Genomic DNA, 15,546 nt, shown 5'->3' on the forward strand with positions numbered 1-15,546 from the left:
GAAGGGCAACAAAAATCAGCAGGGGTTTGGAACAACTTCCATATGAGGAGAGATTAAAAAGACTGGACTGTTCATCTTAGAAAAGAGATGACTAAGAGAGGATGTAATAGAGGTCTAGAAAATAACGAATGAAGAGAAAGTGAATAGGAAACTGTTATTTACTACTTCATGTAACATAAGAACCAGGGGTCACCCAATGAAATTAATAGGTAGTAGGTTTAAAACGTACAAAATGAAGTACTTCTTCACATAATGCAGTCAACAACTCATTGCCAGGCCAAAAGTATAACTGCGTTCAAAAAACAAATTAGATAAGGTCATGGATAAGGTCCATCAATGGCTATTAGCCAAGCTGGTCAGGGATGGAACCCCATGCTGTGGATGTCCCTAAATGTTGGAGTGCCAGAATCTGGGACTGGATGATGGGATTGATCGCTCAAAAATTGCCCTGTTCTGTTAATTTACCCTGAAGTATCTGGCACTGGACACTGTCAGAAGACAGGATTCTGGACTAGATGGTCCATTGGTCTGACCCAATATGGCCATTCTTATGTAAGATTGGAAAAATTGGCCTGAAATCAACAACATGAAATTCAATAAAGACAAGTGCAAAGTAGTACACTTAAGAAGGAAAAATCAAATGCACAAATACAAAATGGGGAATAATTGGCTAGCCAGTAGTACTGCAGAAAAGGATCTGGGAATTCAAATATATCACAAGTTGAATATGAACCAACAACATGATGTAGTTGTGAAAAAAGATAAATATTCTGGGGTGTACTCAGGGGAGTATCATATTTAAGACACGGGAGGCAATTGTTCCACTCTACTTGTCTCTGGTGAGGCCTCTGCCAGAGTAGAGTTTCGGTTTAGGAAAGGTGTAGACATACTAGAGAAAGTCTAGAAGAGAGCAACAAAAATGATAAAAAGTTTAGAAAACCTAAGGAAAGGTTAAAAGAACTGGGCATGTTGGTCTTGAGAATTGAAGACTAAGCGGGGACCTGGCTAACTGTCTTCAAATATGCTAAGGGTGTTACAAAGAGGATGGTGATCAGTTGTTCTCTATATCCACAGAAGACAGGACAAGAAATAATCAGGGTAATCTGCAGCAAGGGAGATTTCGGTTAGATATTATGAAAAACTGTCTAAATATTAGGATAGTTAAGTACTAGAATGTGTTACCAAGGAAGGTTGTGGAATCCCCATTATTGGAGGTTTTTAAGAACTGGTTAGACAAATACCTATCAGAGATGGCCGAGGTACACTTGACCCTTCCTCAGTGCAGGTGGCTGGAATTGATGATCTCTCAAGGTCCCTTCCAGCCCTACATTTCTAGGATTCTATGAATATCAGCTCTCAAAAGGTAAGAGTTTGTGCTCACTCAATTTTTGAAGAAAAAGTGCTTTAGATAAAACCAAACAAGTAAACAGAAGCCACAATCTCCTTTGACTCCACAACCTGGCAGTAGTTCTCTTGCTGAACGCTGTTGGAAGCCAGGAATTATTCTCATAAACTAAGTTACCAAGTTATATGCCAATAGAAAGCAATCAAATACAAATTAAGCACCATATTATGCTAGTTAAACCCTGTGATACAAGGACAAAGATTAACAGTTAGTTAATGAAAAAAAATCACTCTTTTTGCTTGCGAATCCTTTACAAAAGCTTATGGTTTTCTATCAATCACTAACAGCTTCTGTTCACTCAGAAGCTAGCTAATCTCCTTTAGTTTCTCAAGGGCATTACAGAAAGCACCACTCAGCCCAGCAGTGTTCTCAGAACCTTTCAGGAGGACATGCATATCATTTTATTGTTAAATGACATGCTCAGAAGCTTTGTAGGAACCTCTCAACACACACATTGTGTACAAAAATGCCCTGACCAAAGTGGGAAGGCCCAAAACGAATGGCACAGTTTACGCAGTAGTGAAGAGATCCTAAAATGATGTGCAATTAATTTCTTCCACATAAACTGCTCAGATATCATTGATGCTGTTCAGATTAGATCAAGAAGAGGATTATCTGCAAAGCACTAAGCACGCACTCAACTTTAAGCATGTGGGTAGCCCCCTTGAAGTCGATGACATAGGAAAGTGGTAGGCAATCTTACCTAAAGGTCATGATCCAGTAAAGCATGAGCTTAACTGTAAACACTTTAATCAATGGGTTCAGTGGGAGGTGCATATGCTTAAAGTTAAGTATTTGCAGAAGTGCTTTGTTGGCTGGAGCCTTAGATAAGATTGCATTTTCTATAGCTTCAGCTTCCAAATTCAACTTCAGGTTAGTGTCAAAGGGAAATTGGGCCTTACAATGCCCCTCCATAATGTAGATCAATTGAGTGATTGCAAATGTTCATGGGTGACAAAACATCTCCTTCCATACGCTCATATTTATCTTCATCTGAACTTCTCAGCTGTCTGGGGGATAAACTGACAGATCATCTTTGATTTTTATTTTTTTAAAATAACCACCTTAACTTTCCCCAGTATTATGTACAATCAATAATTAGTTCAAAAAACTCACTTTGCTAATGCCTTCATCTGTCCATTGAAAGCAACAACTGTTCTGATAGCAGTCAAAATTTCTTCTGCCACGGCTCCTGCTCTAGCATAAGCAGTCAGCTCTTCTGTAGTGAATGATGCCAGGAACTGGAAAATTGGGAGGGTGAGGAAAGTACATTATCGAAATCTATTTAAGTGATGTAAATTATGTACTGATACAAAGGGTGATGAAGCAGTTAGGGAAAGAGCCTAGAATTTAGGAGACGTGGGTTCAAGTCCCCACTCCAACACTCAAACCGTTTTCCTGGGCAACTTTGGGTAAGTAACTTCTCTCTGTGTTTCACTTCTCCATGTGTAAAATGGGAATCCCCTATCTTGCATGGTGTTGTGAGGCTAAACACAATGAAGATTGTGTGGCACTCAGAAACTACAGTAGTGGACGCCATGTAAATAACTTAGCTATCTTAATTATAGACCACAATCCTCTTTTTTCCTCCACCATTTTCAGTGCTTGGGTGGGGCAAAATGGGCAGAGAAAACAAAAGACAACCTATAAATGGAAACACTTGGTAAATTTTTCTGTGCATTACAAGCAATATCTACTAATATGATCTGCATTCATCAACTGCGACCACCCTCTTCTCATGTGGTGAGTGGTAGTGACTGGAAGCAGTCCAAGCCTCCATGGCATGCCAATGCCTGCCTGCGGATGCTTAGTGTAGACAGAGCTCTGCAAGTTTTGGGGCAGGAGCCAGTGAGGTAGGAGAAAGGCAGCTCTCCAAATGTTGTGGTCATGTTGCTTTGAGGTTCACTCCCTCTCAATCTGTTTTTAGAGGTAGAATTCTTATTTGCTTTTCCCCAGCACTTACGATTGATCCAACTGCTACTGATGCAGCAAGGAGAGGGCTAACTGACAAAATCACCAAAGTCAGTTTCCACCCGTAGATGAATCCTATAATAATCCCTGTCAGAAACGTGGCAAATAATTGTACAAATATACAGATCTTGTCTCCGATGCCTTCATGGATGGTGTTAATGTCACTGTTAATTAAAAAAGAGATTTGTTAACTTTGATGAGTGCCTCCTCTTCACACATTTTTCTGTTTTGCTGGAGAGAAGCTTGTCAGAAGTTTAACTGTTCAAATCATTGGGTAGTAGAAATTTTGGACATGGGTACTGAACAGCAGTAATGGCTCTTTGTGGGTCTAGGAACTAGCAGATCACAACTCATTTTCTGTGATGTAACCTCTAGATAGACTTCTTTCACACATGACTCAATTCATTTATGCAATATCCAAAAGGAATAATCCATGCAAAAACAAAAAAATTCACCCCCAAAACCTTTTCATTACTTTTTCTTCCAAGTTCCCCTATGTATCCTATCGTCTTCAATTTTGTTATTAGATTTTAAGATCTTTGAAGCAAGGAACACCTCCATTTTGCATCCTATACAGTGACAAGCACAGTGTTAGTAAATTATTATTTGGAAAACCATTGTGTGTCACACTAATTTTCCTTTGCTATTTACATATGTGGGAGCTAGGATTGGTGAAATCAAGCCTCTCTCATTCCCTTCAGGACTCACATCTTCCAAAAAACTGGGCATATCCCTCTCTGCAAAAATTAAATCTGGAGAAACTCTGCATACCCGGATCACACCTTCCTCTGAATCCCTGCACAAGGGACCTGATCCAAAGATTCCTAATTATTTTAATTGGTTTTGGATCAGGTTCAAAATGATAACATAGTTATGGGCACTATGAGTGCAGTTTCATTTCATACAATGTCAGGGTTTTCTGTGTTTGTACACTAGCTGGAAACAGCAGAGCTGTTTATCTACAGTAGTTTGCAAAATAGCTCAGACACTACAAAGACAATGTCAGATGAGTAAGATATTGTATTTCACAGCATAAGCCCTCACAATGGAAATGTCACTGAAAACCTGAAAATGAAGTGAAAAATGATAACGAATTCCTCCCTCAAATAGCAGTAGTATTTTGGGTCATAGTTAAAAAGGTTTCCTGGAAATTCCCTGTAGCTAATTCTATAAAGATAAACATCAGTCATCTTTTTGGCTCATGTTTCTAGTGCATAGATAAATAGAGCCTTCTCACTCTGTCAGTCGTGTGTTCAACATTCCCATCTGGCTGGCATCAAACCAAGCCATCTCCTGGTGAAGTATTGCGAAAAAAAACTTTTGTCGGATTCTTGCTGTCTGTCTTGCAGCTGAGGTAAAAAATGTCCAGACTTGGATGGTGCTCAGTATTATTACAGCGAAGCCAATACCCACATAGTAGTAGGCAAACCTGTAGTAAAACAGTAAAAGTCCATAAGGTCAATTGCATCCTGCAAGAGAAGACAGACACATCAGGTCACGTTTAACCCTGCTGAAGCCAATGGGATGTCATTGAGGGCCAAATTTGGCTTACGGTCTAATGGACCAAACAAATAGAAACTACACTGTGCTATTCTTATGAAAATAATTGCAGAGGTTCTTACCTTATCATTTCAGCTTCTATATCTAAACCTGGAACTGCTGAACAAGTAGAGCTACTATTCATCACAGCTGAAAGATTAACTGTAACAAAGAAAAATACTCAGTTTTATTAGAACAGGCATAAAACAAATCATGGCAGTTTTAGGTCATAATCTTATGTGCATTTTGCATGACACTACACTCCCTGCAACAGCTCTGTCGATTTATAACCTTCATGGTAGCCATCATCCTTCCAGTGGAGGATCAAACAGGGCAGACTTTTGAGTCAGCTCAGAGAGTTACTGTAGAGTGATGTCATGGATTTAACTCACTACGTCAATGGGCACTAGTCAGATCATAGCTTCATCTGATCTGACCTTCTGATTCCAACAGTGGCCAATATCTGATTTTTCAGAAGTTGATAACGCCCCCTTCTACCTCACATAAGGCAAAATTCATCCATGCAGACACCATAAGTCTGACTTTTATGCACCACTTAGGTTCCACCCAAGCCTCAAAACTGGGCCCAAGTGGGGTCCAAGTGGTGGCTCAGCCTTTTGCTGGCTGTCTGCAAAAGGGTAAATTTCACTAATAATGCACCTAACCAAATGTGCAAAACTGTTCAGACCTGGGAGAAATAGGAGACCCCTTCCAGGTGTTAGCACATATACTTTAAGGTAAGTTATGATTGCCCTTATCTTAAGCTTAGCTCATATAGAGGCAAAATAGTGTTAACGATCCTATTTTGTTGTTTTAAAAATCCAGTCACAGAACTTTATTTGGTGACCTCCTGGGACAGTGAATTCCATGGATGAACTATAGAAAGTAGTAAATCATTTTACAGTTACCAAATGTACTGCTCTGTAATTTATCAAGTGTCTATTTTGTATTGTACTATACAGCAGGGTAAAAAGGAAGGACTGCTCAGAATTCACTATGCTCTTCATGGCTTTTAACACCACAGCAGCACTCCATTCTGAACCTCTGCCAATCCAGTAAATAAGAGACCCTAACAAATATTTTCAGAAGTTGAACAAACTTTACCTGAAGACATATTTACTGCTTGGCCAATCGTCACAAAGCGGTTTGTCATACCTCCAAAGAGAACGAATAGAAGTGGCATCCCTGTTCCATTTGCAACAGCTGCAATTAAGCCTATCATCATCAAAATGATATCCAGCCAATCGGCATACCCAAACTACATGAGTATAAAGAAAAAGGAATTAATTGAAGGTTGACAAAGTCACATAATTGTGACAATATCCTACTAAGGCACACAGAATAGGATTTGTTTTTAACATAGCACTGCTCGCAATTTGGGTATCCCAAAACACTTTATGAAGTGATCAATTAGATACTGTGAAGGCAAACACAACACTTGGGATGCACTTTGAAAAAGCGTACACACAGTTTTAGGCCAGTTTTTACTGAGGGAGTTAGGACATGTTGGCAGAATGACAGGATGAATCCCCTAATCTGCAGAAAAAATAACGTTATCTTACATTTTTTCATAAAGTGGTAACATCACCTGTGCAACTCACTGCCTCCCTGTGTGCAGTCTACTACCTCACATATTTATTCAGCGCATTTAAAATGTAAACAAGAACAGGTAGTTGACAAACATTTGGCTGCTGCCTACCAATAGAAACGGGTATGTAGCAGTTACCACATTTAAGAAAAACACAGCACTTGTTTCCCTGGATAATTCATGAGACATTGTGCACGAATGGTAAAATTATCTCCAGCTGAGAGAGCCAGGGAAAGGCCCTACTTACCACATATGGTTCACTTCAGTCCTTAACAAGGGTGAATTTCACTCCGTCCTGTTGCTGAAACATTGTCAAGCACTGGCAGTTATGCACAACAGGCCATATTTTTAAAGAGGGAAGCCTGAGATCAATGCTCAAAAATGGCTGTGCGGCAATACTAAATTTGGCTCAAACCTCTTTCTTCGCTTTTGAAATGCAGTATTGTGGTTGTAAATTGGTCTGCTACCATAATGTACAACAGGCAAAGAAAAGGAACAATGTGAAATATAAATCAAGCCAATAAACTATGCACTAACCAATTTCAAAATGCCAACCATCTTTTCCTTTGACGTCTCATTTTTCTTTCTAAAGAGATTAATGCAAAATTAATCCAGGCCCTTTCTTGAAAGGCAGGGCAAGAAATGCAACAGCGTATTAAGATCAAGGAACCCCTACTTTTTCTCGTTCCTTAACTCGTCATTTTGCTCAGGTTTTTCATCATGTTGGAAAGCAGGATTGTCATAGCCATTACTTGCAGATTCTGTGGAGGGGAAAGTAGGTTTTGCTTTCACAAATAGTAAGGTCTTTTAAGCCAGCTTCTTATGAAGCACAGTAAATCCCTTTCTGAATTATCGGAGCACCAAAACAGTTGATTTTTAAAAAAAAAAAAAAAAAGCAGGAAAACCACATTTTTCTCATGCTCTTGAAACAGCTCAGTAACTTTCAATGTTTTCCTCCCCAAAGATCACATCCAAGCTGAGAACAAACATCATTTTCAGCCCCAAAAGCTAATTTTAAGCGAAGTCAGTAAAGACTAACTTGGGCCTCAGTCTTGCAAAAACTGAGTGTATGCCTAAGTGTATGTCTACACTAGGAGTGCTACAGTGGCACAGCTGCAGCTATGCTGCTGTAGCTTATACACTTACTACAGTGATGGAAGGGATTAGTGAAACCACCTGTTAGGTTGATGGAAGAGTTCTTCTATCAACCTAATGGTGTCTACACTGGGGATTAGGTCGGCTTACCGATGTCTCGCAAGGGCATGAATTTTTCACACCTCTGAGAAATGCATCAAGGTGGACCTAATTTTCAGGCCTTTGTAGGATTGGGGCCTTAAAGTGCAACAGGCATACTTATTATTTGTTGGTATTTCAGTAGTATCTACAGGCCTCAACCCTATTGTGCTATGGCTGTACAAACACAAGCAAGAGGATCTCCGCCCAAAAGAGTTTATAATCAAAGAATAAGATGAGAAGTAACACGTGGATGAAAGAAACGGACAGAGGAATCACAATGGAATAGTGAGGTGACTGTGAACTACAGGATAAAAGATTGTCACAACACACCAGCTGTCTATTCTATCTCAACCTGAGCTATAACTACTGTGTTTTCCATCACTAGTTTTTAGAACAATTTTGTAGAGACTTACAGGACACTATTATGTTTGTTTTGATTATAGAACAATTCAAATGCAGTTAACTGACTCCTGACTCACATAATGGAGCATTTGCACACTTAGGCCCCATTGCTGATGCATGTAAATAACTTTAGGCATGTGAGCAGTCACATTGAAACTCAATGGGACTACTTGTGCATAAATGCTCGCAGGATGGGAGCCTTAGTTATTTTTAAACTAGAGTGTCTCACGCGGCACACCAGGGTCATTGAAGTTGGTAGAAGGCCACACAGAGCTACGCCCAGCTAGTGCTATGATTAAGTTAAGAGAATACATGTATTCAGTGCTAGCTAAGAATTTTTTCTGAATGCTGTTTCCTCCACATAGATCCCCAGGAAGGGTCCATTCTTGCTGGGTAAAGACACCACAGTAGGAAGCTTAATAGCCAGAGAAGCATGAGTTGTGGAGGATGATGGGAGGGCTGATCTGTTTTTCCATAGAAATCCCTCATGGCTACCAGGCAGGATTCAAAATGTGGCTTTAATTTCGTGGCAATGGAGTACATCTTTCCAACAACTAGCCTAACATTAAAAAGAAGAAACAACTAACGGAAAAACTTACTAGGATTAGGTGGTTCCTTTTCTGTGTGATTTATGAAATCATCCTTCATTGTGTTATTCCGCTGTATGGTTATTATACTTGCAGAAGTAAATCACTTTGGGTAAAATCTGCATACACAAGAGAATAGCACAACCTTTCAGAGACAATAGCCATTCAAAGAGTTCACATCAAGATATTTTTATGTTTCTTTATTAATTATTTGTTTCCTTTCAACAACTTTTCTTAGGGAAGAAAAAATATTGATCATTACATGCTACTTTTACATCAGGGTAAGTTATTTTTCTAAAGAGCTATGTTCATTTTTAAAAATTAGAACAACAATGTGGCCTGCTTCCTGGGGGTACCCAGGGCTGTAGCCACCTGCTCTTAGCATGAGAAAGCCTTGTCTGTGCCTGATGGGGGTCAGCCCCCCAATTCTAGTGGCCACAGGCAACACAAGTACTCCCCTCAAGGCCTGTGCAGGCCCTGCTGTCTCTTTACAGGTTAGCGATAGGTAGGGTGACCATATTTCCTGATGCTGAATATGGGACACCTGGTAAAATTACTCGTATTCAAGCGAGTTCAATGGCAATCGGAACTATGCAGTACAAACATTCAAATTAATATCAAGTTGACTGAGCCCCTGTTAACAAGAAATACTGCATAGCTGGATTCTTTTTAGTTACCTTCTTATCCTTAAGGCTTTAGGGGTCACACATACACCCCTAGCGCCCCCCCCCCCCATGTTATGCTTATAAAAAGTACACAAGATTTTTTTCTATAGGGGAAAAGGCAATACGCCACATTTACTGAGAATATAGCCGTTAGCATATGCTTTTTAATTACACACATACACACACACACACACACACACACACCCCCCATGCACACAGTCCCGCCAGCAGATGTTATAGTTACCAGTTTAGAGTCTGGATTGATTTAGTTGCCAGCCAGACTGGTTGTAGAGGGGAGCCGGGCTCTGTTGGTCATGATCCGAGGCTTTTGGAGTTGTTGGCAAGACAAACCCAAAGTCCCATTGCAAAGCACTCTGTTTTTATAGTTTTTTGTTGTTGTTGAAGTTTATGGATTTTGCTCTGTCATTTTACGACCAGTTACTTCTCAGCTGGTGTTATTTTTTGATGGCTTTTTTTTTTATGTTAGCATTCCAAAACACCTCTGGGGATGGGGTCATTCTGTCCTGTTTCAATTTAATTAATTATTTTGTGTTTAAGGGTGCCAGCCTCCACTTCAGAGTCGTCAATTTGCCCTTCCTTAATTTTTTTTCCCCCCTTGACTATCTGGCTCTAACATTGGCTTTCACACCTTATCTTTTTCTGAAGCATTTATTTCCTATTCACACACTCATTCCTCCATGCCAGGCTTGGCCCCCAAGACGGACCTGCCTCTGCTGGTACCTGGCGCTGTGTCTTTCCGAGGCAACATGCAGCGGGGCATGCAGAGTCACATGCCTCCTTCCCCAGATTTCTGCCAGGGTTCACACCAGAATGTGGCCAGCAGCAGCCTTTCATCACTTTGCAGGAGGGAAGGGATGGGAGCTGCTTCCAGCTGTGGGGTGGAGGGCAGGGGGAAGGGATGATCTGGCTTGTGTCTTTGCAGAGATCATCTCTTTTCCCACCCCACCCTCCGTGTGAATAGAAACAGCTTGTCCCTTCCTGCCAACACAGTGTCAAAAAGGCAGCTAACACCTCCAAGCTGCTGCTAGCCATCAACATAACCCAGCCACCCCTGGCTACAATGCGGGCAGGAACAGATTAAGCCAGAAGGATGCATTGTGCACGAGGCCCAGGGAACCTGACTATAAGGGCTTAAGTGAACCTGGCCAGAGAAGTGGCTCAGCACAGGAAAGTGCCTAGGGGACAGAGCAGCCAGGATAGTGTGGGGGGGGGGGGGGGGTTCAGGTGAAGAGGGTGCTAAGACCCTTCCCTGGGGGCTGATGTGGAGCCTGCAGGTTTGGGGCATGAACAGGCTGGAAATCGCTTCCCCTGACTCCAGAGCTTAGCTGAGGGGCAGAGAGGCTTCCCCATGCCAGCATTGTGCAGGGCTTTGGCACATACAGGGATTGGCTCCTCCTGGCCAGCGCCTCAAGCCAAAGGGTCTTGGGCTTTCCCAGGGTGCCAGCCCAGCCAGAGGCAGTGGGGAAAGGAAGGAGCCTGCCAGCCTGGCTGTTGGTGAGCTAAGCGCTCCGACCAGGGGCTGGTTCTCCACAAATACTGGGAGTGGGATGTTCCCAGCCCGGGCATATGGAGGAGCAGCGGGGCTTGGGGTGGGGGCAAAGCAGGGAGGGGCCAGCAAGGGGGGGAGCACATAAAGGGCACATCATGGGTGGACAGCAGAAAGCCAGCCCCCCTTACCCCTATCCACCCCTACCCCCCAAAGCTGAGGCCAGGACCCTGGGCATGCGAGGCCAGCAGCCGGGACCCTGGGCACGCGAGGCCAGCAGCCCTAGTTCTTGCGCCAATGTGCCAGTACTGATGGGGGAGGGAGATGGCAAATTGTCCAGTATTTTCTCATTTTTAAAGAAAAAGTTGGGCCACCTGCGGGAAGGCTTAAATATGCAACTGTTCCTTTAAAAACGGGACATCTGGTCACCCTAGCAATAGGCACATTCCAACCCCTGAGGCCTCCGAGCATCTCCCTGGAGTGTGAAGCCCCTGCTCCACTGCAAACTCACAGCATTTACAGATTTGCTGTTTGGAAAGGAACAGTACACCCCAGCTTACCAGTTCCAGCTTGGATCACCTCTTTGCTGAACACACAGCACTTTGATACGTTTCAGTGAAAACGAGCAAAAGTTTATTTAACGAAAGAATAGATGTAACCCCCCGCCCCCTTTTCAGTGCTGGCTTAATACCTGAATGCAGTGCAAACAGGAGAGGGGTATCTCACAGTTTTTGGACAGTTCCAAAGTTTCGGTCACCCTGGGCTCATTTTGCGGTGCTGCTGGTAGGTGCCTGCCTGCCTGCCCTCCTGTATGCTAAAGGATTAAGCTACTTGGCCGTGCTTCCAGTGAGATAAGGGATAACCACACTAAGACTGTGGCTACAGCACTTGAACTCATGAATAATTCAAACTCACACAAGCACACACATTAAAAACAAGAACTATAAACTTTATGTAAGGACTTGACCAAAGAGAAATAGGCAATCAGTGAAAATATTAAATGATTAGAAATCAACAATGCTTTGTAATTACTAAAGGCTCTGCCAAGAGGCACGCTAGGTCACGTGACCACACACACTCTCCATGTTCCTAAACAAAAAAGTGTCTCTTCCCACACCCACTCCCAGTTCAATCTGTCCCCCACTTCTCAGGTGGTGCATGTGGAGACATGCTGCAGGTCTGTAAGGAGATGCTGTTAGAAACACACTTTATTATACTGAGAATTGGCAGGGCAGGTCTTGATGATTCAGGTAGATGAAAATCCTTTTGCAGATGCAATGGGCCTTCATGGTGCAAAATTACAACCTAACTGCCCATATAACTCTAATACAGGATACTGCCTCAGGTTCCATTTCTGGCTGAGGGGTCAGGAGACTGATTCCGGCAAGTGGGTCCTGCCTAGGGATCACTGGAAATGGACTAACCAACCACTCTCTTCTGAAACAGTGCTGACAGTCTTTAAAGTTTCAAACCCATGGGCTGAGTTGGAAGCCGGTGAGGACTCTGGATCCAAAATCCCGGATCTGGTATGGGCTGGCTGCAGGGCAGGCAGGCTGGAGGCAGTGAATGGCAGGAGAGATAGGCTGTCTCCTCCAGTTGCTGGCAGGTGGTGACAGGAGGATTGTCCTAACCTAGGGCTTTTTTGCAGGCTGGGGTTACAAGATAGACCGGTTGTGGGCCTGGAAGTGCTGTGCTGGCAAACTGCAGGCAGACCTGCTCTCCCCTCTGCTTCCCAACTGGTCTCTCTCACCTGGAGGGAAAGCTGAGCTATTCATAGCCTTCCTCCTGCTTTCCCAGGCCTCTCCACAGGGTCAGCGACTACTTGCAGTTTGCCTAGCTGTCTCCCGGCCTCTGAGAACTGCTGTTGTCTCCACCTCCAATTGGTTGAAAAAGGAGGGTTGCCAGGGTAAGAATTGCATCCTACTCCCCTTCCCTCCTGCTGCTGGGGAAGTCAACAGTGCAGGACTCTGTTGCGGACCTCACAGGGGCCCAAAAGGTATGTCTCTTCCTTTGGGATAGAGCCCCCTTGCTAAGGGGGGAGGGAGTGGCACTACATAGTCAAGTGGTAACCAGCAGAACTATTGGAAACAAATACTTACATATAAAATAAACCCTAACACACATTCTAGAAACCAGACTTAATTAACTAAATACTCTCATGTCTAATAAATGATTGCTCCCCAGTGCTTTCCTTCCAGGCATGAACCCTTTTCCATGAGAGAAGACATGCTGTCAGCTTGTCTCCTAGGTGAAGATGCTGCGTGTCCATCTGCACTCCCAGATATTCCCCCACAATCCATTGTCTGGACACATAAACAGGATCCCTTGCCGCTGTTTATGTCTTCCTGAAAATCTGGTAGATTTTGCATTCTTTCAAGTGGTATCAGGCTCAGTGTGCAAACAGGCATCCACGGGAGACACAAATGGCCAATACACACATGACCAGACAGAGGAATTATGTCTGAAACCTCCTGCTTAAAAGGAACCTATGTAAGACATGATGTCTTGGTTACCTGTCTTAACTCCAAAGCTTTGAGATCATAGTTTCCAATACAGATACATAACTATTATCCACCCATACATTGCAAAATGATTAGCTAGTAGACTACTGGCTCTTGATAGAGATCTTACAGGCAACCATTTAGTAACTTAATATGCATATATCTGACCACTGCAAAACCCTGTGCATCCCCTGTGCCCTATGTCAGTTGGCAGCAAGGGGTTCCTTGGTCACACTCAGCTAACCACTTTCATAGATTTTAAATGCCAAAAGAGACCATTAGATCATCTAATCTGATCTCCTGTATAAAACAGGCCATAAAATTTCACCCTGTTACCTCTGTATTGAGCCCACTAACTTGTGTTTGACTAAAGTATTTTTTTCCATTTATATCATGATCATGGTAACTGTGCAAAGATCCAATAATACTTGGAAAGGATAAAGCATTGTGAATTAATTAAATAATGGTGGAATTCTTAGAAAACAGATGACCAACATTCTACAGATGACCAACATTCTGCCCCCAGGGTTTTGTTCCTTTATATGGCACGTACGTATGTTTACAGAACAATACATTTGAATCTGGGTCCAACATGCTCTCGAGGCATGTTAAAAATTAAACAAAACTAAAGCTGTCCTATACATCTAAACAAGAACATTGTGTGCAAAATCCTTATTCTACCCTTCAGCTTCCTTTTAGATCAATTTCTAGTGTATGTTGCTGTCTGGATTTTAGAATTAATTTATTTCAGTTTACCTTTTAACTTTGTAATGGCCAGTAGTCTCACCTTTAGTTTGGACACTCCCACAAACTCCTGTGGATATAGATTACTGCCAGGACAACCATACAGATGCAAATGACCATTGTAAAAAGGGATTACACTTATTTATGTGCTCATTTATCACAGCCACTTTCAAAACCAACCTACTTCTTGCCACAGAGAGATGAAAAGAGGGACAGAGAGTGCAAGACACAAGGCCCCCTGTTGGGTCTCTCCAGCTTCAATATAGCCATAAATAGAACCATAATGAGAGTTTTCTGCAACTGCAACGTCCCCTCAGCTCTAAAGTAAGCACAGAAAGAGGCACAGAGACAAAGAACTTTACAGGATTGCCTCAACTGCCATGTACCTACAGACTTTCTAGAGACAGCCTGGTTCCTAATGACATTTACATGCAGCCACTAACAGACAAATAAAAAAAACCAGAAGGATCCTCCAGGGCAGTGGCATCCAGAAGTAGCACCTGTTTTTTAAGGGGATCCACAGAGGATCCCTCAGCTTCAGTGCAACCTAAGGTAGAACTAGTGACCCTATAGTTGAGGATCTCTCAGCTTCAGTGCCTCCTGGAGAGAGGTGTTGCCCCCTGGGAGATACCGCAGCGTCAGAGCAGCAGCAACACGGTCACCCGTGGCGTCCCCCCGCTTCAGAGTGACCACGGCACCAGCCACTCGCCCTGCCGCAGCGCCACGACCCCTTCGCTTCCACTGCCCGCGCGCCCTTGGTGCGCGTGTCACTCCGCGCTGCCATTGGCCATGGAGCGAGCAGCCCCCAGTTAACGGCCCGCCCCGGAGGCGCGTGCGGCGGCCCGGGGAGCGCCCCTGAGGCGGGCGAGGGGGTTGCTCAGACGCGCTGCTGGCGGCGGAGTGGCTGGAGCGTCCCCATCGCTCTGGCCCGGGGGGGTGACTGTGGAGGCAGCCGGGTAAAGCCTCTCTCGGGGAACGGGAGAGATTCCTCGGCAGGAGACTCTCCCCGTCCTAGCGGTTCCGAGTCTCCCTCCCGCAGCCCGCCTCACCTGCCCGCTGCTCCCAGACCAGGGGTGTCCGCCGAGTGCCCACACCTTCCTTCGCGCGCGAGCCAAGGCAGACTACCCGGGGTGGGTGTGTCCCAGACGCTGCTCTCCCTAAACCTCAGTGCCCGCTTTACCCTGCCCCAAAACAGCAGGCTGCTTCCTGCCGCCCGGTTTCCAGCTCGCTTGTTTCCCGCAGGATCAGGTTTCAAGGTAATGCGCTCGGGCCCCTTTCCACGTCTCCTGTCAGTGACCCCCTTCCCACAGTTACCCCCTGCCCAAAAACAAGAAAACCATTTCTGGTGATGACATGCCGTTGGGTGGACCAGAAATGGGTAGAAGGATTAAACTTCCAATT

General features: G+C 43.8%; 1 protein-coding gene across 5 annotated transcripts in view; it reads right to left on the bottom strand.

The window, feature by feature from the left end:
- LOC125631513 (ATP-dependent translocase ABCB1-like) overlaps positions 1–15,247 on the bottom strand; it is a 61,521-nt gene extending 46,274 nt beyond the window's left edge. For all 5 annotated transcript variants that reach the window (XR_012667222.1, XM_075125802.1, XM_075125800.1 and 2 more), the window contains exons 1-9: positions 15,195–15,247; positions 8,741–8,847; positions 7,180–7,264; positions 7,041–7,089; positions 6,020–6,173; positions 4,999–5,077; positions 4,614–4,805; positions 3,369–3,540; positions 2,522–2,646 (exon numbers count right to left, since the gene is read on the bottom strand). Coding sequence is in view for 4 of the 5 variants with exons in the window: in XM_075125802.1 (XP_074981903.1) it covers positions 2,522–2,646; positions 3,369–3,540; positions 4,614–4,805; positions 4,999–5,077; positions 6,020–6,173; positions 7,041–7,089; positions 7,180–7,264; positions 8,741–8,789 (905 nt within the window). In the remaining variant the exon portion in view is untranslated. The remainder of the gene's footprint in view (positions 1–2,521; positions 2,647–3,368; positions 3,541–4,613; positions 4,806–4,998; positions 5,078–6,019; positions 6,174–7,040; positions 7,090–7,179; positions 7,265–8,740; positions 8,848–15,194) is intronic.
- Between the last annotated feature and the right edge of the window lie 299 nt (positions 15,248–15,546).

This window comes from Caretta caretta, chromosome 2 (assembly GCF_965140235.1).
Source record: "Caretta caretta isolate rCarCar2 chromosome 2, rCarCar1.hap1, whole genome shotgun sequence".
In the NCBI taxonomy this organism is placed as follows: domain Eukaryota; kingdom Metazoa; phylum Chordata; order Testudines; family Cheloniidae; genus Caretta; species Caretta caretta.